The sequence below is a fragment of the Balaenoptera musculus genome, chromosome 1, assembly GCF_009873245.2.
Source record: "Balaenoptera musculus isolate JJ_BM4_2016_0621 chromosome 1, mBalMus1.pri.v3, whole genome shotgun sequence".
Lineage (NCBI taxonomy): Eukaryota > Metazoa > Chordata > Mammalia > Artiodactyla > Balaenopteridae > Balaenoptera > Balaenoptera musculus.
This window is the reverse complement of record NC_045785.1, coordinates 154,898,211-154,922,131: the sequence shown is the minus strand read 5'-3', so window position 1 is coordinate 154,922,131 and position 23,921 is coordinate 154,898,211. Positions and strand designations below refer to the sequence as shown.

General features: G+C 35.7%; 1 protein-coding gene across 2 annotated transcripts in view; it reads right to left on the bottom strand.

Moving 5' to 3' along the window:
* The window catches only part of WDR64 (WD repeat domain 64), a 151,920-nt gene that overhangs the window by 105,310 nt on the left and 22,689 nt on the right, over positions 1–23,921 (bottom strand). The window contains exons 4-8 of one of the 2 annotated variants that reach the window (XM_036837824.1): positions 23,156–23,259; positions 20,429–20,458; positions 19,145–19,255; positions 16,473–16,687; positions 13,309–13,443 (exon numbers count right to left, since the gene is read on the bottom strand). In XM_036837824.1, the coding sequence (XP_036693719.1) occupies positions 13,309–13,443; positions 16,473–16,687; positions 19,145–19,255; positions 20,429–20,458; positions 23,156–23,259 (595 nt within the window). The remainder of the gene's footprint in view (positions 1–13,308; positions 13,444–16,472; positions 16,688–19,144; positions 19,256–20,428; positions 20,459–23,155; positions 23,260–23,921) is intronic. The other variant, XM_036836998.1, reaches the window with a different exon arrangement.

Here is a 23,921-nt window from a genome sequence, read left to right as displayed (position 1 = left end):
CTAGGTAACTGTATCCTTCTTTTCAACTATTTTAGAATTGCTAGTTGTTTCTTCATTGCTGTGGGTGACTGATAAGATAAGAGTCATGGGACTGGTCTGACTACCTTCTAATAATTCTGTGAGGATGGTTTAGTATATCTTTCTTTAAATGGAACTTTAGCTGAAATTCTAAGATAGCAGGAAAAGAAACATTTAATGCCCTGTTAGTTGATTAGGGATCTATCAAACATTTTTACATCAATGTCTCAGCATGTAAAATCGGGATCATACATACTTCCCATTAAAATTTTTTTTGTTTTTTAAAAAATACCTGCCCATTAGATAAAATTAATCTATTTTCCTGGCCCACATAATTAAATGGACCAGAAATGGATGAACTGTGTCTTTCAATAGAGCCAGGTGCAACTAAGAAAATTCATATAATTGATGGCAACTGGGAAAAAACTTTTCACAAATATTTTATATACATATTCAACTGCATAGTTTTTAACAGATTGCTTTCTTATTCTGTAACTAGGTGTAATTTACTCTAACTGGTACATAGCAGAGTGTTCTCTGAGAAAGTTACGATAATATTAACTAGTATTTCCACAGCATTTTACATCTGAAGAATGAAGAGAGTTTTCACTCAACATCTTACAGTACAGTGAGATATCTGGTTTGGTGTTTGGACTTGAGCTCAGGTCCTCCACACCATGGTCCCTCCTCAGGGATGGGGTGGTAGGTCAGGGGCGGGGGGGACCACCCTCTCATCTAGGATGCCTCAGGGGGATCCACCTCTAAACACTGACCACAGCAAGATAGCACTAGACTCATAGTCTTATGTACAATGTTGGCCCATATTGTCCATTCCAAAACAAAATAAAATGTAGATACCATGGGACTTTGAACACAGAAGGTTCCCAATAAATATGTTTGAATACCCTTCAGGGACAAATACCACTGGTTGACAATATTGCACCAGTTTTCAGAGTCACTCAGAATAGAAATATATTGATTCTGGGAAGTTCCCTCTGAATTTTTCCCTGAGATAATAGTACTTTGGAAGGAGAAATATTTTGTAATAATTTCTTCAAAATGAAAAAAAAAAAAAAAAACCCAAACACTCTACTATCAAAAGGCCTTGCCTGAATCATAGCATACTACATCTCAGTTTCCCTGCTAATGTTACACAAATTCCTGAGCTCTGATCTGGGGAGGGAAGCAGGGTAATCAGATGGAATGTTACATAATTAGGGTTATTCACTGAAAGTAATACGATGCTCAGACAGGAAAGCATTCCAGGGGGATCATGTAATTGCTAAAGGTGAAGGGCCATTGAGCAAGCTTGTATCCTCTCTTATCTTCCCTTGGTGTGGGGGTAGATGGGAGGAATGCAGGGGACAAAGAAGAAGTCATTTTTATTTCCTCCTTGATGATGTAAGGCAGGAAATTTGAGTGCCTCAGGTAAAGGTATTTTTAAAAAATAGTGGTCCTCACTCTGGGTTACTGCCTGTGATTAATACATATTGTACCCATTCCCAAAGAACAAGAGAAGGTGCAATAGAAAACTTTAGATCAGGGTATGGTAAACTTTTTCTTTAAGGATCCAGATAATAAATATTTTACACTTTCCTATTTGCTCTCTGCCACTGTAGCACAAAAACAGCTGTAAATAATACGTAAACAAGTGAGCATGGTTGTGTTCCCATATAACTTCATGAGCAATGAAATTTGAATTTCATATAATTTTCATGGGTCATGAAATATTATTCTTCTTTTGATTTTTTCAACCATTTAAAAATGTAAAACCTATTCTTAGTTGGCAGATGCTACAAAAACAGATGGCCCACTGGACATGGCACATGCCGTTTTCTGACCCCTGCTATAGAAATGGAAACACAAAGCACAAACCAGTACAGGTCTACAGTAACTCCACATGATCTCAGTATTAAAATTCATTTTCTGATGTATTTCAGTATCTTTATTAAGGGAACAAAAAGAGGAACTTACATTTATTGAGCACTAACTATATATACCATGCATTAAGCTAGGCACTTTACCTGAGTAACTTAGGTTAATTTTTACATACCTTATAACACTACAAGGTAGGTATATTCATTCCCATTTAAAGATGGAAAAACTGAGACTAAGTAGAGCTAATGGTAATGTGTTCAATGGTCACAAAGCCTTGAGTGCCAGACAGAAACCAGTTCTGATTGGCTCCATAGCAACCCTACTGAGAACCACTACATACTTTCTAATATTACAATCTGCCTCCAAGCTGGGTAACTAATAAAGAGTAATGCTAAGTAGTTAGTTGCTCATCTCTTGGAATTGCCAAGCTATTAAAGGGTTAATGGTTGAACTTATGTCTTGCAATAGGCCAACATTCTTTACATGGCAATATTAATAGCATATGTTCATTTTCCTGCTGGTACATTTGTGAAATTACCATACAAAATTATGACCAGAATGGTAATCATTTCTTAAATGGAAAATTTTTTTGAGAGGAGTTTTTTCCTGCCTTTCTGGGAGATGTACTGGCTTCCATTTTAACAGCTGGCCAATTATGAATTAGTATAAATACAGTTTCATCTGTCTCAGCTTAAGACTTATTATAGGAAATTGCAGAGATAGGAATATGATGAATCTGGGGATGGAGTGGACTCGACTCTCTTTCTATTGAAATGACTCCTCAATGGCACTGACAGTTCTGGAAAACATGATTACACTGTATCACTTGAGAAATCTCTTTAGCTTCTAGATTTAGGAGAGTGACTCAAGGAAGTAGTTGAAAAGTCAGCCAGAATTTGACAGAATAGATCAATAATCATTATTTGCTTAGTTTGTGTATATTTGTCTCACAGTTTCCTGACCCTCTTGGGCCAAATTCCAGGAGATATGGTAAATACTCGGAAGCTCGGAATTGAGCTCATAGACAAACTCCTGCCTATTGCAAAATAGATGCTCTTCAGACCTAAGACAAGAAAGTACTGGCAAGTTTGAAGAAGAAAACCTTCTAGATAATTTAAGTGTTTACAGCTACAAAGTACCAAATCTACAGAACACTGTAGAGAGGAGGAATTTAAATTCCCTACAATAACATTACATAAATAAAAAATACATACTAACATTCATTTTGAAGAAAACGTATAAATAAAAAGATTTATTAAACCCAAAGAATGGTTGTGTCTGTGTGTGTGTCTGTGTTTGCACATGAGTGAAAATGGAATGGGATACAAGGATAAAAAGAAAAATGGAGCTGGAGGAATCAAGCTCCCTGACTTCAGACTATACTACAAAGCTACAGTAATCAAGACAGTATGATACTGGCACAAAAACAGAAATATAGATCAATGGAACAGAATAGAAAGCCCAGAGATAAACCCACGCACATATGGTCACCTTATCTTTGATAAAGGAGGCAAGAATATACAATGGAGAAAAGACAGCCTCTTCCATAAGTGGTGCTGGGAAAACTGGACAGCTACAGGTAAAAGAATGAAATTAGAACACTCCCTAACACCATACACAAAAATAAACTCAAAATGGATTAAAGACATAAATGTAAGGCCAGACACTATCAAACTCTTAGAGGAAAACATAAGCAGAACACTCTATGACATAAATCACAGCAAGATCCTTTTTGACCCACCTCCTAGAGAAATGGAAATAAAAACAAAAAGAAACAAATAGGACCTAATCAAACTTAAAAGCTTTTGCACAGCAAAGGAAACTGTAAACAAGATGAAAAGACAACCCACAGAATGGGAGAAAATATTTGCAAATGAAGCCACTGACAAAGGATTAATCTCCAAAATTTACAAGCAGCTCATGCAGCTCAATATCAAAAACACAAACACCCCAATCCAAAAATGGGCAGAAGACCTAAATAGACATTTCTCCAAAGAAGATATACAGATTGCCAACAAACACATGAAAGAATGCTCAACATCATTAATCATTAGAGAAATGCAAATCAAAACTACAATGAGATATCATCTCACACCAGTCAGAATGGCCATCATCAAAAAATCTACAAACAATAAATGCTATAGAGGGTGTGGAGAAAAGGGAACCCTCTTGCACTGTTGGTGGGAGTGTAAATTGATACAGCCACTATGGAGAACAGTATGGAGGTTCCTTAAAAAACTAAAAATAGAACTACCATGCGACCCAGCAATCCCACTGCTGGGCATATACCCTGAGAAAACCGTAATTCAAAAACAGTCATGTACCACAATGTTCATTGCAGCTCTATTTACAATAGCCAGGACATGGAAGCAACCTAAGTGTCCATTGACAGATGAATGGATAAAAAAGATGTGGCATGTATATACAATGGACTATTACTCAGCCATAAAAAGAAATGAAACTGAGTTATTTGTAGTGAGGTGGATGGACCTAGAGTCTGTCATACAGAGTGAAGTAAGTCAGAAAGAGAAAAATAAATACCGTATGCTAACACATATATATGGAATCTTAAACAAACAAACAAAAATGATCATGAAGAACCTAGGGGCAGGACGGGAATAAAGACTCAGACCTACTAGAGAATGGATTGAGGACACGGGGAGGGGGAAGAGTAAGCTGGGACAAAGTGAGAGAGTGGCATAGACATATATACACTACCAAATGTAAAACCAATAGCTAGTGGGAAGCAGCTGCATAGCACAGGGAGATAGCTCAGTGCTTTGTGACCACCTAGAGGGGTGGGATAGGGAGGGTGAGAGGGAGGGAGACACAGAGGGAAGAGATATGGGGATATATGTATATGTATAGCTGATTCACCTTGTTATAAAGCAGAAACTAACACACCATTGTAAAGCAATTATACTCCAATAAAGATGTTAATAAATAAATAAATAAATAAATAAAAAGGAATAAGAGTGTGAGAGTGTGACTAACTCAATCTGCTCTTGAGGATACTCACTGGAAAAAAAAGGGAATTAGATCTTCCTAGAATCATGTCAGTTGAAGGGCATGTTTTTGCTAACAAAAAGAAGGTACCTATTAATATTTCATTCAGACCTAATACAAGCATGCACCACTTGTTGACAGATCCTAATACTTAGAAAAGGGAATATTGGCCCGTACAAATTGTTCCCAAAGGAAAACTTGTGCCTTTCCTTTCTTGCAGTGTTAGAGTATTTATTATTATCATGGATTTTGGCAGCATGCAGAAATCAGTGTTCTTTAAAAATCCAGTCTCCACAAAAGAGCTTAAATGTCTATAAGCAAATAATAATACTTTCAGTTGTTAAGGAGTTTTAGTTTTCAAAGCACCTTCACCCATTTCAGCTTACTTGAGTAGCACAAATATCCCATGAGCTAAGAAAGTTAGCATTATTCCCATTTATAAATGAGGTTATTGAGGTTCAAATAAGTTAAAAAACATGCTCAAGACTCTTGGATGATGAATAAGTGGCAGGCGTGATCTAGAATTCCCTTGCAAATGTATTCCTTCATTTATATTCTCTCATAGTGAAAAGCACAGCCACGTATATAGTTCCCCAAAACTGAGCCTGGCGTCTGCTGCTCTAATGCTTTTCTTCTAGATCTTTGGATGATTTGCTCTTCACCACACTCAGATCTCTGATCACATGTTATCTCCTCAGAGCAGTCTCTCGTGACCATCCTGTCAAGATTACTGCCTCCCATCACGCTTTATCCCATAATGCTCCTTCATCTCCATCACCTACTCACCTAAGTCTGTATTATTCATTTGATTATTTGCTCTCCCACTAGAATATGACTCCAGGAGAGGAGAGAGTTAGTCTTTTTTGTATACCATTATATCACTTCTTGGAACAGTTTTTGATCTATAATAGGCATACATTAAATATTGTTGAGAATGAAAAGATGAACCTTAGATTCCTCTCTTTCCTTTATTTCTCTCATCCAGTAGGTCACCAATTCTTGTAAATTTTATGAGAATCTGTTCTCTTTCCATACTTACTTTCACTGGTTCAGTTCAAACCCCCATCATTTCTTTTCTAAACTATTGCCGTATCTTCCCAATTGGTCTCCCTCTTTTCAACTTGCCTTTCCCCAATCCATTCTCCACTTTGCTGCTAGGGTAATCTGTCAAAAACACGAATTTTATCACTTTTCTGTCTAAAGTATTCAATGGCTTCCTGTAGCCGTCAGGTTAAAATTCCAACTTTTTATCATGGTATGCAGGTCTCTTCATGTTTGGCTTATCCAGTCGCATCTTTCCCAACTCTTCCTCTCTGTTCCAATCATATTGAACTACTTACAGTTTCTAGAATTCACCATCTTCTTTTTCACTTCTGTGCCTTTATAAATGTCATTTCTTTAATGTGACTATTTATCAACTCTACTCTCCTGCAACTGCTTTACCTGGTTAACTCTTACCAGTTCTTCAAAACTCAGTATGCATGACACTCCTTTTCAGGAAGCCTACTCCAATTTTTATCCACACCCCAATCCTACCTTAAGATGCTCTGAGAGCTCTCTTCTGCTCCCATACAACTCTCTTAAATCGATATCATGACACTTATCTCCCTCTCTGGGAATCTATTTCCTTTCTCCCTCATTAGAGCAAAGACCTAGTCTTATGCATCTTTAAATTTCCAACACCCAATACAGTGCATTAAACAGAGTAACTAACCAATAAGTATTCGCTAAAAAAAAAAAAAAAAAAAGTGAATATTCAGCCTCCTGCTCTAGAGCTTCTTCTGGAGTCATCTATGTAGTTTTGTTCAAATTATAGGACTATCAGAAAGAGAATGTTGAATATACAAAAACTCAACAAGCTTAGTGTCTTGGAAAGACACATCCTTAAACATAATTAAAATGCAATAAGTACAAAGACTGAAGCATGAAAAGGATACCTAACCCAGTTGGGGAAGAGGTTGCTGGGAGAGGTCAGGAAAATTTCCTAGAGTTGGTATCACTTGATCCTTAAAGGATTTATGGGGTCAGTTATACCTCAAAAAACTGGAAAAAATTTTTAAAATAAAAAACTTCCCTCTTTTAAAAAAAAAAAAAAACCCACAGGATTATGGAGGTTGAGGTAGAGAAGAACTAAGAGGAAGAGTGGAGAGAGTATTTCAGGCACTGAACATGTACAAAGTCCCAACATGCAGTATCCAGGGAGCAGCAAGAAGTTCAGAGTAACAGGAACCTAAGTACAAGGTAGTAAAGAGCAGTGAAGTGGATGAAGTGGAGAGGTTAACAGGAACCAGATAATGGGAGTGCTGTGGCAGGTGATGGAGAAATGTGAAGGATATTGAGATGGTTGGATATTATCCTTACAAGAATAGTTTGGAAGAGTATTGGGACAAGAGGGTAGTTGGAGAGAAGAGCCTAGGACAATAGAGATACAGAATATAAAATAGATTCAACAAGAATTTTTAAGGCAATATAGACAAATTGGTGACATGATTTTTAGGGATTGAGGGAAAAAGGAGTCCTGTGGGATTGCTAAATTTCTGCCTAGATGATTTGATGCATCATGGTGCCACCAAGAAAATTTTTAAATTCTATAAAAGGCATAGATTAAAAAGTGGGGGAAGTGAAGTGAAATTTAAGGGGCTATGAGATATCCAGGTGGACATAGTGAGTAGGTATACATAAGTCCAACATTCAAGATAGCTTGGGTTTCATTAGTATACAGGTATTAATATGTTGGAGAAGAGGAACATAACCCAAGATTTGAGTAGAAAGTGACAATTAAGGTTGGCTAAGGACAAAACTCTGGAGAATACCACCGCAAAAAGAGCAGACACAAAAAGAGGAATCACAAGGGAAAAGGTCAAACAGTAAGATACGGGGAGAAAACTCTGGCTTCCCAAAAGCCAAGAGAATAGAGTTTTAGGATGGGTGAGATCAGTAATGCTGAATGCTCCTAGTTTAATTTCCTTTGGTCTGACAATGTAGACATCATTGGCCAGTTTGAGAGTCTTTTCCGTAGAGTAGTAGCCGGGAGGCTATATGAGAGAGGATTTTAGAGGGAATGAGTAATGTCAAGATAGTGGGGATAGTGAATGCAGAGTACCCTTTCCAGAAGAGGTGTAGTATGATAGATCAAAGGACACTAAAGGTCAAGAAAAGCGTTACTCAGATCACAAGAGACTTAAGCATTTTAGGCTGAAAATGAGAGAGTGGGAGAAACTGAGGTAGCAAGATCCTGGAGAAGAAGTTAAGTGCAGGGTCACCAATGGAAGGTGTGATACCAACCTCTGAAACAAAAAGAAAAGATTTAAGGCTGGGTGTGGATATAGAAAATTCTGAAAAGATCTGGGGTGTTGGGGAATTACTCCTGAGGCCACAGGGTTTTGTTTTTTTTTTTTTTTTTTGATCATATGGAAGGACAGGACATCGGTGGAGGGTGAAAGGAGTTGAAGTTTGGAATAGTCACTGAGAGGAATAAGAGGGGGTTAATCAAAGGTATGTAAAAGGATTGGGAGACTGGGCTAAGGGCTCTGCTGAGCAAAAGGGTTGGGATTTTGCTGATCGATACATTGGACAGATAGGAGTATAAATCAAAGAAGAATGCTGGTGAGATATGAACTCAGATGATTAACTTGGGATCCAGGAGGGTAGGAAGAGAAGAAAGTCAAGGAAAGGGTTGATAAAATTCAATCTACTGAGAGATAAAGGTATCAGAGACCTCAGCAACATCACTGGGTCAGTATAGTGCGAGTTGGAGTGTTCTAAAGCTGATATGGTAAGACGTGGAGGTCTGAGAGAAGGATTCTGGAACTTAGCGCCTGTCAATATTGTGCAGATCAATTTTTGATTTCTATTTTGTAATGTTAGATGGACAACAGGCAACTAAACATACCAATGTAAAGACAGTCTTTAAGAAGGAAAAAAAAAGCCACTTCATTCATCCAAAAGCCAACTAGGCACATTTATTGTGTTTGCTTTAAACTTTCTTGTGTAATGAAATCAGTGGCAAGTTACATAGTCCCCTATATAAGACTTCTTGTTCTTATCTCTATGGTCTTGCTGGAGGACCATTATTTATCACTTCCCTTTCTGAACTCCTATTATACCTATAATCCTAAACCAGCCAACTGGCCTTTAACTTGCTCTTCTTTGCAATGCAAATTATCCTAAGTAGCAGTGTGCTGATAAATGTTTAACATTCATCGAGCTGGGGGCAGGGAAGTAGAGATAGGATTGTGCCATTGGTTTACAACACTTGCCGTTTTCCATGGTATAAATATTTCTCTCACGGCTGATTTCAAACCAGCAAAGGGACATCTCTGAACGTGGAGTTAGGAAAAGATACACAGTTGCACACCATTATATAGTGCTTCTGTGTTCTTCAGGACCTAAAACCCTCAAGAACATAGGTAATAGTAAAATGTAGTAAAATAAATAAGAAGTAATGAGTTTTGAGTATTTATTGCCTTTGTTTTCAATATAATTGAATTGTGAGTTTATTTTAATCACGGCAGAGTTGAACAATAAGTAGGCCAAATTCCTGACATGAGCTGGCTGCACCATACTGCTGACTTTATGTCTATATTTCTTGTCTTCCCACTTAGATTTTAAGCATTTTAAGGCAGGGGTCATGACTTAAACATATTTGTATTGTCCACAGTTCTTAACACATTCTGACTTAGTAAATATTTGTTGAATAATTGATACAGTTCTGGATTAAAGGCTGAACTACGTGACCTTATACAGCTTTCTGGTTGCCATATAAACTGTTAGAATTACCCTGGTAAGTGTACCAGTAATATTTGTTCTGTGGAAATCATGGTTGTAGGTTTGTATATCTTGCAAATAAAAATCCTTTCTCTGGATGTTGAAGTAGAATATATTTTTTCTATACCACCACGAGGACATATTATATTTGTATATGTTTTCACAAGGTTTCTTTATGATTATGAATGTATCATGAATTGCCAACATAGTATAAAATCAAATTGGAAATAAGGTGGCATCTAGTTCTTAATTAAATGTTTCAGAAATTTATTCCTTTAAAATGCCAGAGTGTAATCACTAGCCAGTTAATTATGTTACAAAAACATAGAAATGATATTTGTGGTGTCAGATCTGGTGTCAAGAAATGAAATTGTTTTTAAGGTACTGAAGAAAGTTTTAAAATCATCTCTCACTGTAGTATGTTTTACACCAAGATAAACATTTTCACCTTTTTCTAGGTAAGGAGAAATATGTGTTTTTCCTGAAGACTACAACTTTCAAGAAAACTTAAGGTAGTCAGTCATCTGACTGACTGTGATATTCTCGTCTTTCATTAAATTTCTAATTCTGTTATTCCATTGCTTAAATTAAAAGCCTTGGAATTTAAAGAAATTCTAGCTCTGTATGTGCAAAGGCTACCTTTTGTTTTCCATTTTTTTGTGAGTTTCACTAAAACTTCAAGAGGACCTAGGAGGTATCTATCACTTGTGTTTTGTTAGGGGGTCATATTTGTCTCTCCACCATTTTTCCCAGGACTTTTTAAAGTTGTACCCTAAACGCAAGGAGAAAAAGAAAGCAAGACTGTCTCATTTCAACTCACTGATTCTTTAAACAGAAAAACTGAAATTCAGAAGAAAATGATTACAATTGAGAAAGTAAGTTTTAAGAATGGAATTGAATCACTAAGTAAGTGTTTTGCAGTTTTAAGTTTTTACCCATAGTGTTTTGTTGTATTTTACCTCATTTTTTCAGTTTTGACGTATAATCGTAAGATGTTGAAACTGTATAACATGATTTGATATATATACACATTGTGAAAGGATTCCCCTGAGTTAATCAACACATTCATCATCTCACATGTTTACTTTTTTTTTTTTTTTTTGGTGTGAACATTTACATTCTACTTTCTTAGCAAATTTCAATTATACAATACAGTGTTAATTATAGTCACCAAGTTTTACATTAGATCCTCAGACATTTTATAGGTTTTATAAAAACCTATATGAAAGTTTACCAAACTTTTATGAACCTTCCTCTATGCAAAGGGAACCCTTTCCCTGGTGACTACAGTTCTACACTTTGTTTCTATGAGTTCTGCTTTTTTTTGGATTTCACATATAAGTGATACCATGCAGTATTTGTCTTTCTCTGTCTGGTTTATTTCACTTAGCATAATGCCCTCCAGTTTCATCCAGGTTGTTGCAAATGGTAAGTTTTCCTTCTTTTTCTAAAGCATACATATTCCATTGTATGTGGGTGTTTGTATATATACATTTTCTTAACCCATAGTATTTTTGATAGATTTATGCTCATTCTTAAAACAAAGGTTAAAGAAGACCTTTCGCTTCTTGTTGCAACAAGTCAGATTCTTATTTGTGGCTCAGTGCATTTTTTTAATAGACAATTTTCTAAAAGCAGTTTTAGGTTCACAGAAAAATTGAGTGGAAATTACAGAGATTTTCCATATGCTCCTGCCCTCCCACATATGCATAGCTTCCCCCATTATCTACATCTCTTACCAGAGTGGGACATTTGTTAGAATTGATGAACCTACACATTGACACATAATAATTGCACAAAGTCCACAGTTTACATTAGGGTTCACCCTCGGTGCTGTACATTCTGTGGGTTTGGACAAATGTATAACGACGTGTGTCCACCATCATAGTATCATACAGAGTATTTTCAAGGCCCTAAAAATCCTCTGCGCCCTGCCTATTCAACCCTCCCTCCCCCTGCATCCCAGCAATCACTGATTTTTAATTGCCTATCCACAGTTTTGCCTTTTCCAGAATGTCATATAGTTAGAATCATGCAGTATGTAACCTTTTCAGATTGGCTTCTTTTACTTCGTAATATGCATTTAAGGTTCCTCCGTGTCTTTTTATGGATAGCTTATTTCTTTTTAGTGCTTTTAGTGCTTTTTAGTGCTGGATCATATGGCAAGAGTATGTTCAGTTTTGTGAGAAACTGCCAAACTGTCTTCCAAGGTGGCTGTACCCATTTTGCTTTCCCACCAGCACTGAATGAGAGTTCCTATTGTTCCACATTCTTGCCAGCATTTGAGGTTGTCAGTGTTTTGGATTTTGGACATTCTAGTAGGTGTGTAATGATATCTCATTGTGATTTTAGTTTCCACTTCTCTAATGATGTAGAATGTGAAACGTCTTTTCATATACTTATTGCCATCTATATACCTTCTTTGGTGATTTGTCTGCTCAGATCTTTTGCCCATTTTTTAATCAGGTTGTTTGTCTTAGTGTTGAGTTTTAAGAGTTCTTTGTATATTTTGGATGACTGCCCTTTATCAGATATGTGTTTTGCAAATATTTTCTCCTAGTCTATGGCTTGTCTTCTTATTCTCTTGACAGTGTCTTTTTCAGAGCAGAGTTTTTAATTTGAACGAAGTCCAGTTTATCAATGATTTCTCTCATGGAGTGGTATCTTAAAAGTCATTGTCAAACCCAATGTCATCTAGATTTTCTTCCAGGAGTTTTACAGCTTTGCACTTTATCTTTGTGTCTATGATCCATTTTGAGTTGTTTTCCTGTAACTGGTATAATGTCTGTGTCTAGATTGAGAGTTTTTATCAGGAATGGGTGCTGGATTTTGTCAAGTGCTTTTTCTGCATCTGTTGATGTGATCATGTGATTTCCTTCTTCTTTAGCCTTCCCTAACCCCAGAGAGTTCCCTTGTGCCAACTTGGGGTCCTTGCTCCCATCACCAGCCCCAGGCATCCACTAATCTACTTTCTATTTCTATAAACTTTTCTTTTCTGGGCATTTCCTACAAATGGGATTATTCAATATGCAGTCTTCTGTCACTTAGCATAATGTTTTTGAGGTTTATCCATGCTGTAGAATGTATCTTTCTTAAAAAAATACAACAGCTGTTTTATAGTTACTATATATTTGTATACCCTTGCTATATATCAGTATAACTATTAATAAATATTTAACTAGGTAGAAAATAAGACTATACACTATTCAAACTCATCTGTCTATAAGAAAGCCATTTTGTGTATTTATTACACATGGAACATGATGGTTGTTCTACAGATACTCACAGGCTATTGGCTAGTCAATTGACCTGTAAGAATGATTTTTAAAGTATAAAGTTTTACCAATAGAACTATATTTGGAAAATATAGTTATAGCTACACCAATATTGATTTACTTTAATAGAATATAGCAATAAAAAACAAATGAGCAAAACTGCTTCTAGGAGGACACATCATGTTCAGATTTGCATGAGTAACTTCAACTTCCTCCTGAAAATCTGATTAATCTTGTTGAACAAATGGAATACTTAACATCTGATATGTCTAAAAACCAGTTTAAAAGCTCCAAGGCTGCCATGGGTTTCAGGAAAACACCTGAAAGTCACAGAATGTTTATGTATATAAACAACTGTACTTACAAATTATCCTCAAGTCTCTTCAAGGATTCCAAAACTAATGAATGAACACTGTCTAAGGAGCAGGATCCAAAGCAATTTAGGGCTGAAATATATCTAATTTTCATAACCCAGTCATTATGTAGCTTCCTTTTAACACTGAGAATTACAAGAAAAAAAGGGGGTTATGTTAGACTCACAAACACATCATGTTGAGTTTCTATTTGGTATTTCACTTTTACTTTAACCAAATCGCAGCTCTGAGCTGTGGTAAAGCCTGCATGTGTAACACTATCCTATGCATTATACTTTCAATTGTTTAACTATATGATCGTCATCATATTTTAAATGAAAACGTAAAAGTTTATCATCAGATTTTGAGCTATAGATTCAGAATTAGAGGAATAATCTAGAAGAACCCCAGTCCAATATTGACATGATCATCCTTACCCTACTGGAAAAATTCTGATCATGCAAATGGAGGACTGTGGTTTATATTGTTTTTTATCTTGTATGAGTCAATTCATTTCCATATTTCCCATGAATACATTCAAAACTGAAGAACTAGGAAGTTTATAATCCCAGATCTCTGGTAAAGCTGAGGCTAGGACAGCCTTCGAAGTCTTTGTCAAAGGCTTGCTCCTCAGTACACAGGACATTTGAGGGAGAGGTTTAGCACTAGAGGCCAAAACTGCCATAAAATTCTTCTTGTCTTAACCTGGAAGAAGCCATCTTCATGGTATTTTATTTACTCATATTTTATAGTGTATTTGTTTCCTCATCCACAAACACTTATTGAGCACTTATTGTATCCCAGGTACCAAGGACATAAAGATGATTAAGGTAAAATCCTTATCACCAAGTTCATTAGATTGTAGTTGAGAAATAGACATATTTATAACTCAAGGCAGGAAAGTTTGACAATATTGGATTAAACAGAGTGGGAGTGGGGGGAGATTTCTTTTTTCCATGCCAGATTGTGTTAAATTTTGAACTCTGGATACTGGCTACTTCTTTCTTTAATTTCTACAATGTTTTGCTTCAACACTCAGCTTATATATATATATATACTTTTTAGTCTCAAATAATTTGTCATGTATATAATGATCAGCTGCATGATTAAATCATCTACAAAAGAACCAGTATGAATTAGCATTCATTTAACTGTACCCACATTCCTCAAATTCCTCAGATTCCCCCAATCTCATTTCTAACATATCTGTCTAATGGAAGCAGAGATGGAAAACAGGCCATGGAATTTTCTGACAGGTGACACACATCTCAGTAAAGAGAAGATTCATGTCTCAGCATCTATTCTAAGAGCCTATCATAATTGGAATAAAGTGCTTGATAGTAAATAGAGCAGCACATCACATACTGGGAAACTCCCCCATCAGAGTCTAATACTTTGGTGGAACTAAGTAATACTGCTAATATATGAAGGATGGAAAATGGAGCCAGATAATTACTGTGTCATTCTTAGGGTTCCAGCAATGGGCTAGTATTAATTCCGTTGCAACAATAGATTTAATGAGCTTTTAATAACATATTCTATCTCTGGAATAAAATATTTGCTATATTAATAACAAAATATAATACTGTATTATTCAAAGTTTTTTTCTTATTCTAAAAGGAAAATTTTGTTTGTACAAAATTTAGAAAGTAGAAAACCATAAAGAAGAAAAGAAAAATCACTTCTCTGAAGTTCCAAAGAGAATCATTGTTAACATTTTGGGATATTTGCATTCAATATTTTTCTTTCTAAGTAGAAATATGCAGACTTACAAATGGACACATATACATATAGACACATATACATAAATAAAACTGGATTCAATGTACATAAAAAAAATAAAAAGTTTTTTACTTAATATTATATTATGAACATTTTCCATATTACTAAATATCTTTCAAAATATAATTTAATGGAGATGCATGGCATTCCCTAATATGGTTATACTATGATTTACTGAATGCCCTTAATGCCTTAAATATTTTTTAGGACTCTGACAAAAATGCAATTTACATATAAATATATTACACATGTACGGACATATTTATAAACTATGTAATTATATTTATAGAATTTATATTATATCACACATTTATATAATACCTGAATTATTTATTTAAATGATTACTTATTTAAATTAATCATTCCCCTATTGTTGTACACTAGATATTTTATTATTAGAAATAATGCTGTGATAATCATACTTATATTTTTAGACACATGGAGATCACAGGTCTCAATGTATAAATGTTTATTAAGACACCTGAGGCATCTGCCCAAATTGCTTTCCAGAAAGGGCTTCAACTCGTACTTTCACCACCAGCAGTATGCGAGAATATCCATCTCACAGCATCATACCCATTTTTAATCTGTTCTAATTTTATGTGAGAAGTTGTATATGATTATAAGTTGTACTTCTTTGATTAATAAAAAGGTTGTATTTAGTATAAAATTTGTATTTCTGCTAATAAAACTAATATATGCCTTACTCTAAAAACTTCAAAAACACTACAATTATAAAGCAGACAATAGAAATCACGCATAACCTCATCAGTTGGAAACTGTTGTTAGCATTCTTGCCTGATGATCAGTTTGAAATGTTTATTGACTGCTGCGTGGGCATGTGTGTGACTTATCTGTTCATCGTCTTTGTCAGTTTTTATCTTGAGAAATTATTGTTTTTTAATTGAATTCTAAAACCTATAAAGATTATTAACCCACTGTCTGTCATATTTGTTTATATATTTATCTCAGTTTGTTATTTACTTTCAAAATGTTATCTTTTGATGTGTATAGTCAAATCTATCAAACTTTTTCTTGGAATTCTGTATCCATTGCTTTTATGTTTAGAATCATCTTCCATATTTAAGTACTAGTAAACAGCCATGTATGTCTTTTACATTTTTTTCATGATTTAATTTTTCACTGAACTCTTTAATTCATTCAAGTACCTATAGATTTTCATTGTCAGTAGCATTTAAAATAGGAATTTCAGTTGTTAATTTTCCTGTCTGTCTTCCCTATTATACTGGAAGTTCCTTGAGGTAAAAACCGTTTCTTTTTCAGCTTTGTATTTAAAATCTCTACCATGGGGTCTGGCATATTATTTTCACTACATAAATACTTGAACGATGTCTATATTAAAACAATTGGACTATTCCTGTAATACCCTTACCTTTTAAAGTTCTTTGAGTCTAACACCTGATTTTGTAAATTTTTTTTGGATTTTGCCTGCTTGAGTCCAAAGTCATCACTATTTACTGTGAATTTGTTCACAAAACCACCATCATCCCCCAAGAGGATGTCATCTCGGCAGAGCTGGTCAGGCAGAGACACTACACACACACAGAGGAGGCAATGATCCATAGGCTTTATGACAAAATAGTTTTCCTAGAAACAGAAGAACACTTTTAATAAGTTATTGTGTTGCTCTAAATATCTAAATATTAAATTTAAATATTGCTCTTATTATTTGATAAGATTTTACTTTCTGATGTTTCTCATTTTAGATATTCCCACTGTTAAAGGAACTTGAAAAAAACAAAGTTAACTAAGTAGAAGTTAACGAATTAACTTCTCACTGTGAGCCCAACATTGTGCTTTTGGGTGTTTTGTGGGGAAAAAGTGTGAGGTACCTGTCTCTAGCTCAATAAATAATGAGATTTTCTGATGTATTACTGTGAATATTCCTTTCTTGAATTTGTAAGGCAATATTAACAGGAAGCATAAAAAAGTTCAGGTGTTAAAAGACCATTGAAATAAAAATGGATGGTAAATAAGAAAATCTAATATCAAAGTCCCAATTACTTTACAAGGAGAAAAATATCCTAACATCTACATTTATCCAGAAATATTCAGCAAGCATTTATCAAGCTGACTCTATACTATTGAACTGGGTTCACTAAGCTATATGGCCATTGTTTTCCTGGAACTTAGTTTCTACCTAAGGGAGAAGAAAAAAATATTAAAAAAATTTTTAAATTTGTTTTGTTTCCTATAGAATAAGTGAGACTTGAACATAGTTAGAGGTTCATTCAGTCTTTCGGCAAATATTTATTAAGCACCTACAACATGGCAAGAACCATTCTAGGCATGGGCTTATGGTGATGAACAAAAGTTTCTGACTTTGTGGAGCTACTGTCCTAGTCAGGGGAGACAGATGAATTAAACAGATAATTCCAGATAATGGGATGTGCACTTAAAAAAATAAACCAGAGCTCTGTGATAAAGAGTGACTTAAGAGGTCATTTTGGGTCCCATGGTCAGGAAAGGTGACCTTGGATCTGGGACCTGAATTGGTTGAGAGTAAGATTCAGAAGAGGTTGAAAAGAAGGATCCTAGGAGAAGAGATTAATGTCAAAAAAGATAGAAAGGGAAAAGGCTATGGAGTCTTGTCCTGGACAAGGCAGGAGGGGATGGGGGGTGTCAGATACAGGGGGTGTCAGATATTTTGTCTTTAGAGAGAGGAAGGAAGAAAGAAAGGAAATAGTGTTGTATTCTTAGTTAAAGCTGTAGGTGGAGGGCTGGAATTTGAAAGCGGACAAGCCTTTTAGACTCAGTATTCTCAGAAACAGGAAGAAGTTCATCTGTCGAAAGGGAAAGGGCTTGAGAAGAATAATGGAATTTTGGAATACTTGCCAGGAGTGGGAAAGTGAGTTGGCAAGAATCAGAAAGAGATTGATAGATGTCACTGAGTGCTCAGGTGAGTCTGCAGACCCTGAATTTGTAGTGATGCCAAATAGTGTGGCTCTGAGTTTTTCTCTAGCAGTGCTTAGCCACTGCAAAGGAGCAAAGAAGGGCTATAGCATCTATCCAAGATTCAAGTTTTGAAGGACAGAGATTTAAGAGATGATCCATCCAGGGGGTAATGTGAGAAGGGAAAGAGGGAAGAAGCAGGGGTACTGACGAGTGGAAGAAGATGCTTTCAATGAACTGGAGGCTTCTATGAGATTGAAAAGCAAGAGTGAAAACAGGAGAGAGCAGGAAGGAAAAGAAGTTGTAATCAAACTATATGATATGAGATAGTGACACATCACATAATAAAATATATTAAGCAAACAGCTGCCTTCTTTAAAATCATCTTGGTATCATTAGTTGGCCAATATTGTGGACAAGAATAGGAAGTTTACTATTTTACTGACACTAGTATGGCACAGAGGAAGGTTAAATTATTTGTTAATCCTCCATGTCCTTCAAAGTCAGCCTGCTTCCTGAGGGCATTTTTTTAATAACCCCAATGCTTAGTGATCTCACCTCTCCCTGAGTACCTGTTCTTTTTTACTGTATAATTTGCTGTACCATTATATTATATATTATGTTTGTTTGTGAGAGTCTTCAAGACTGAGTTTTGTTTGAGTGTAGGGAACATTTTCATTACTTCTATATGTCTGCAGATGCTCAATAAATATTGTAAATTGGTTAAGTGGTAACATGTCACTAACTGAGGGGGTTAACATTAACATCTGCCCATCAGATTTTTTGCCAGGATTAGGCATTTGATTTTAGTAGTTTTCTTGCCAAATGAAGCTGGACTGAAGAGAAAGGCTTTGAACTGGTTAACATGAGCATAACCAAAAAGATAATACGTGGATTCAGAGAAAGGTATAAAAGAAGAAAGGAACTAATCATTCTCTCTCAAAAACAAAACAAATTAAACATACACTAAATGGAAAGAACATTCCCTTTTAATTAAGACTCACAGAATATTGATGCTGGACTTGATTATCTTAGTTAAACCCCCTCATTTTATATATGAGGAAACTGATGTTCAATAGAGAAAGTGGGTTGCTCATTTCCCCCCAGTATGGAAAAGACAATCCAATTTCTTTATGTCTCTTGGCACAGTACCTGGCTGCTCCCTTGAGCTTTATAATCCCAGACAATAATGGTCCTTTCAGTAGTAGCAACAATTCGTTTCAGCTGAGAGAGGTAATCACAACCTGTAATCCAGGAGGTATCCTGATAGAAAAGCATAGAATTGGCATGTTGTGTTTTGGAGTATATTGTGTTTTGTTCTATCACACAATGGTGGCTACCAAAAGAGTAGATTAGTTACATTAGAAGCCCCATTTTGCCCCCTTATTTGCAGAGAAGCCACATAATGTCTCTTCTTCGATGTCTTGAGAAGAGGCTCCCATCTTTTTCCCTTTCACCCTCAGCCTGAGCTTCTCAGCACCATCATCTGGAGAATGGCACAGCTAGTGCCTGGCGCAGCTCCCTGGAAGCACACAGCCACTGACCAAGCAGTCATCCTTATGCACTGTTCTTTTACATGAGAACACTTCTGCACAGGAACTCAGTGAGACTAGATTTAAGGCACCGATTAAGTGAGTTTTCTGGCCCTGTCCTCATGCTTAAATTTTTTAGCTGGAAAAGACCTTGGTGGTCATCTGGTCAGTGATCAAGTTGAGGTCAGTGAGTCTACCTTGTGCTTTCCTAAAGTCACCAGATTGGCATGGCTAGGATCCGTAATATCTCTGACAACACACTACTTTACGAGAACAATGGCTCCCACTTGTGAGTGTCTCCTGTGCCAGAAACTGCTGCCTGTGTTTCAGGCATGCCCTTGAATCTTCAGTAAAACCTGTTAGGAATTTTAAGAAAGTTTAAGAAACGGAGGCTCAGAGACTCCTCTGCATGGCACCCTCAGTGCATTTAATAGCTTTACAACATCTGCCACAAGATTACTGTTCCAGTTAGCAATATGGATTAAATAAATTACAATATTGCACTCAAGTTTTTATGCTGTTTTCAAGTTTAGAATAAAATGTTTTCAAATAATTTTCACTGGCTATTTCCTTGTTCTCACAACATGGGTTTTGTCTGTTTTTTACTTTCCTCAATAGTGAGCACTTAGAAAAACAGGCGAAGATTTTAAATTGAAGCTTCCAAGGAATAGTCAGTTTCCAGGCAATTCTCTACAATCAAATTAACTCAGAAAGCAAGGTCTGTGTCCTCTTTGCTGTTGCTCAAGGTTTAGTTTGTATCCTAGTCAATAAAAATAAAGCTACAGTCTATGAAAACCTCTTATTCTCAGAGTGTATTCAGGCTCTTCATTGAGATTTTGATTAGTTATGGAGGAACCATCATCAATCAGTTTAACTTAATTAGGAATTTTTTTAAAGTACTTACTGTAACATTGGTGCTGGTCTGAACTCTCATCTATAAGAAAAAGGAAGAGAATAATGATCCCCAGTTGGCACTACAATTAAAGATGAAAATGCTGGCTCTAAAGCAACATGGTATCTCCTTGGTTAATCTCACTTGTCATTTCTACCTTCTGTTAGTCTCCTTGTTCCTTTTGTCTCTGAAAAATCTAGCTACGTAAAATAATGCACTGTTTGCTTTGGGCAAGTTTATGTTTCTGTGGCTTGTCTTTAAGCCTGGTCACTCTGCTCTTAGGCTTAAACTTTATTAGTTATTTTGTTCCTTCTATTTGCAAACTGCCTCACATTCTTTAGCTATTCAGAGCAACCTTTGATACCAAAAATTGGGACTGCAAAATAATACTAACAGCAATGGCAAGAATGGTAAACAGGTCAATATGAATATAGATTGATACAGAAAAAAAACTTTTCATTTGAGTTATCTCTCAAGTTACTGAGATTTAAGAACATTCTATCCAGTGGGCTTTCTCTTCTATTCAATAAATATGTATTGAATGAGTATCATATCCTAAGTACTATGCTGGTTGAGAATCATAGATTTATCCAAGCAGAGCTAGTATGTATTACTTGAGCAGCCTCTTATACCCTTAAAGCATGTTAACTTCTCCCAAGGTAAAGATTAGTGTCTGAAGTATATTAATGACCTAGTTTCTCTTGCATGCTCTAATGGTCTTGGGGAAAGTCTAGAAAATGGCTGCCCAGAAGGATGGCTCATGCGAAAAGGAGAAAAAGTAAATCCAGATTACTAAAACTGTTAGTTGAGGTCATCACAGACTGTCTTTCATCTGAAGAGTTCAAAAATGCTTTTCCAACCAGGACATTTTTCTAGATGGAAAAAATAAAGGGCTCAAAGAAATTCCTCTTCTATTTCTCTATCTCTATCTTTAGTGGAAGTCACTTGTTTAAAATTGTCTTATCTGCTCTAAAATTTTCATAATCCTTATAGATACCTTCTGAATTTTTTAAATCTAGCCTTTTTGTAGGAACTTTTATTAATGACATTTACAGTCTACATCACCAAGCCCTCCAGCGAGCACCATGAAAATCCTTAAATGTATTTATTCTACTTCAGATAGAGCCTAAATTGTGGGTATAAGATATTTTGCATATTAATGTCTGTCTTTTAATAAATTATTCCTGTGACCTACCCTGCCAAATTACTTTTCTCACAGAATGTACCATCCTATTTTTAAGGCATGCAGCATTCAAAGTACTATTTATTCCTGGAGTACCAAACCTTTAAATAGAAACAGGTGCTGAGCATCTGCATGTTTGTGAGTATACATGTGTGCACCTTTAAGCATGTGTGAATGAGTGTGTGTGTGAGTGTGAGTGTGAGGGAGAGAGAGAGAGAGAGAGACGTATCTGGAAATATGATAATGCCCTCTCACGTATTTCACATAATCCTGAACTATTTCATTATGAAGATCATAATTTTCCTCCTCACTGTTTTTCTTTAGATACCATGTTAGTTCTATTTTTGAGGAAATAAAGGTAAAAAATGAGAAAGGAATTAATGCATCGAGAAAAGAGTGATGGAGGAAGGTTTTCACACTTAAATGAGGCAAATCCATTTTTATTTTCACATTATTTGTTCATAATTGTAATTGCCAACATTTACTAAGTGCTTACAATGATGTTAAGGGCTTTATGTTGATTAACTCATGTAAACAGCACAACTACCTAGGGAGGGATATTCTCTAGTCTGGATGAGGAGGAACTGGGGCCTGGAGATAAAAAGTAACCTGCACAGCTGGCGGCGTGGAGGCAAAGCCGGTCTCCACACCCGTGCTCAGAATCTCCTGCTGCACCTCTGGGTGCAGGCCACCCTCTCTCACGCAAACCGGCTGCCTGTGATGGAAATCACTGAAAGGCTGAAAATTATTGTTGAAATTTTAATCATGTGATGATTATTTTAAATATATTCTATTTGTATAAAGCTTGCCTCTACTTGGAAATAAACTAATAACTGGACCAATTTTTTGATATTTAACACCAAACATTTATTTTCATGGTGAAATACGATATAGATGATATCATCATCCATTCCATGAAAATCTCTCATATTTGGAAAATAGAAGTCCAAAACATAAATTTAGAAAGAAATGGCAATAATAGCAATGCCTTAAAATGTTTCCAACACTCATTATCTCATTTGATGTTCACTACAATCCTCTGAGGGAGAGGAGACTGATCCTATTGTCTTCATTTTACAGATATGAAAAAAAGAGATGTGAAAAGATACAAGTTAGCTCATTAAGTTCCCTACTTAACATCTAGGCTGTTAAAATAGAGGAGCTAGAATTTGAGGCTTTTTTTTAACTTCAAGTACAAGGTTCTTGTTGGGACCTCTTATTACTTGGTAGTATTATGACAAAATCACTTGGCTTGTGAGATTTTATGATTTTATCTGAGAAATTATCCAGGATCTTCCTTAATTATGCTGATGCCACATGGTTCAATATGACACCCCAAGGAACAATGCCAAATGCAGTTACCAAAATCTCAAAAACTGCTGTGGGGTTCAGCAAGCTCCTCGTTTTAGTAATACTTGGTTTTGTTTTTTGGAATAACTCTGAAATATGGCTATGGTTTCTGCTGCATCTGATACATAGGCATAATGCATAGACAAAACAAAAGAGAGGAAGGAAGGAAGAAAGGAGGGAGGAAGGAATCCAAGCTTTCTAATTACCTGGCTATTAAAGACTGTTATCAATCCTTTCTGAGAAGCTGTTATTAGTAAATCCAACTGAGGAATCTTGACAATGCACTTAATCACATCCCGTCTTCTACTACCTGTCGATGGCACAACACTCATTTCAACTCCTAGCAGTGAAGATCCTAAAAGTCACTTGTTAGTTTTATTAAAAAAAAGAAAAAGGAAACAACCAACTTTTTGCTAGAAAGGCTTTGGTTACTTAAAAATTAAAGTGGAATAAAACCAAAAAATGAGTAACTATTGCTTTTTAATTATCCTTAGAGATAGTAATCTGACGTTATAGTGCTTTCCAACTAAACATGGTGCATGAATTCCCAGAGAAAATGTAAGATCATACCCCACCCCACCTCCATGTGCACATTTCAGAGAATGAGTTTTCCAAATGTCTTTTAGAATCATTTCTATTTTAAGATCTTCAAATCTCAGGAATTCTTTCTTTGAACTATCACCATGTGATTTACACAGAATAAAAACCTAATACTGTCTCAGGCTTTCCAGTACAAAAGGATGAAACTACCTTAATACTGTTATTAAGGCTTTTTTTTTTTTTTTACTTTATGCATTTTGCAAAAAACACTTTCAAGTTTCTTTGCCTATGTGCTGAATGATAAAGCCACACATATTGGGTCTCTTCCCAGGATGACTTAAATCAAGTTTTTATAATTGCAAACTCTTAGAGAGGAAAAGCAAGTGAACAAATCTCATACTCCAGTATTATCCCCCTAATTCATGCATTCTC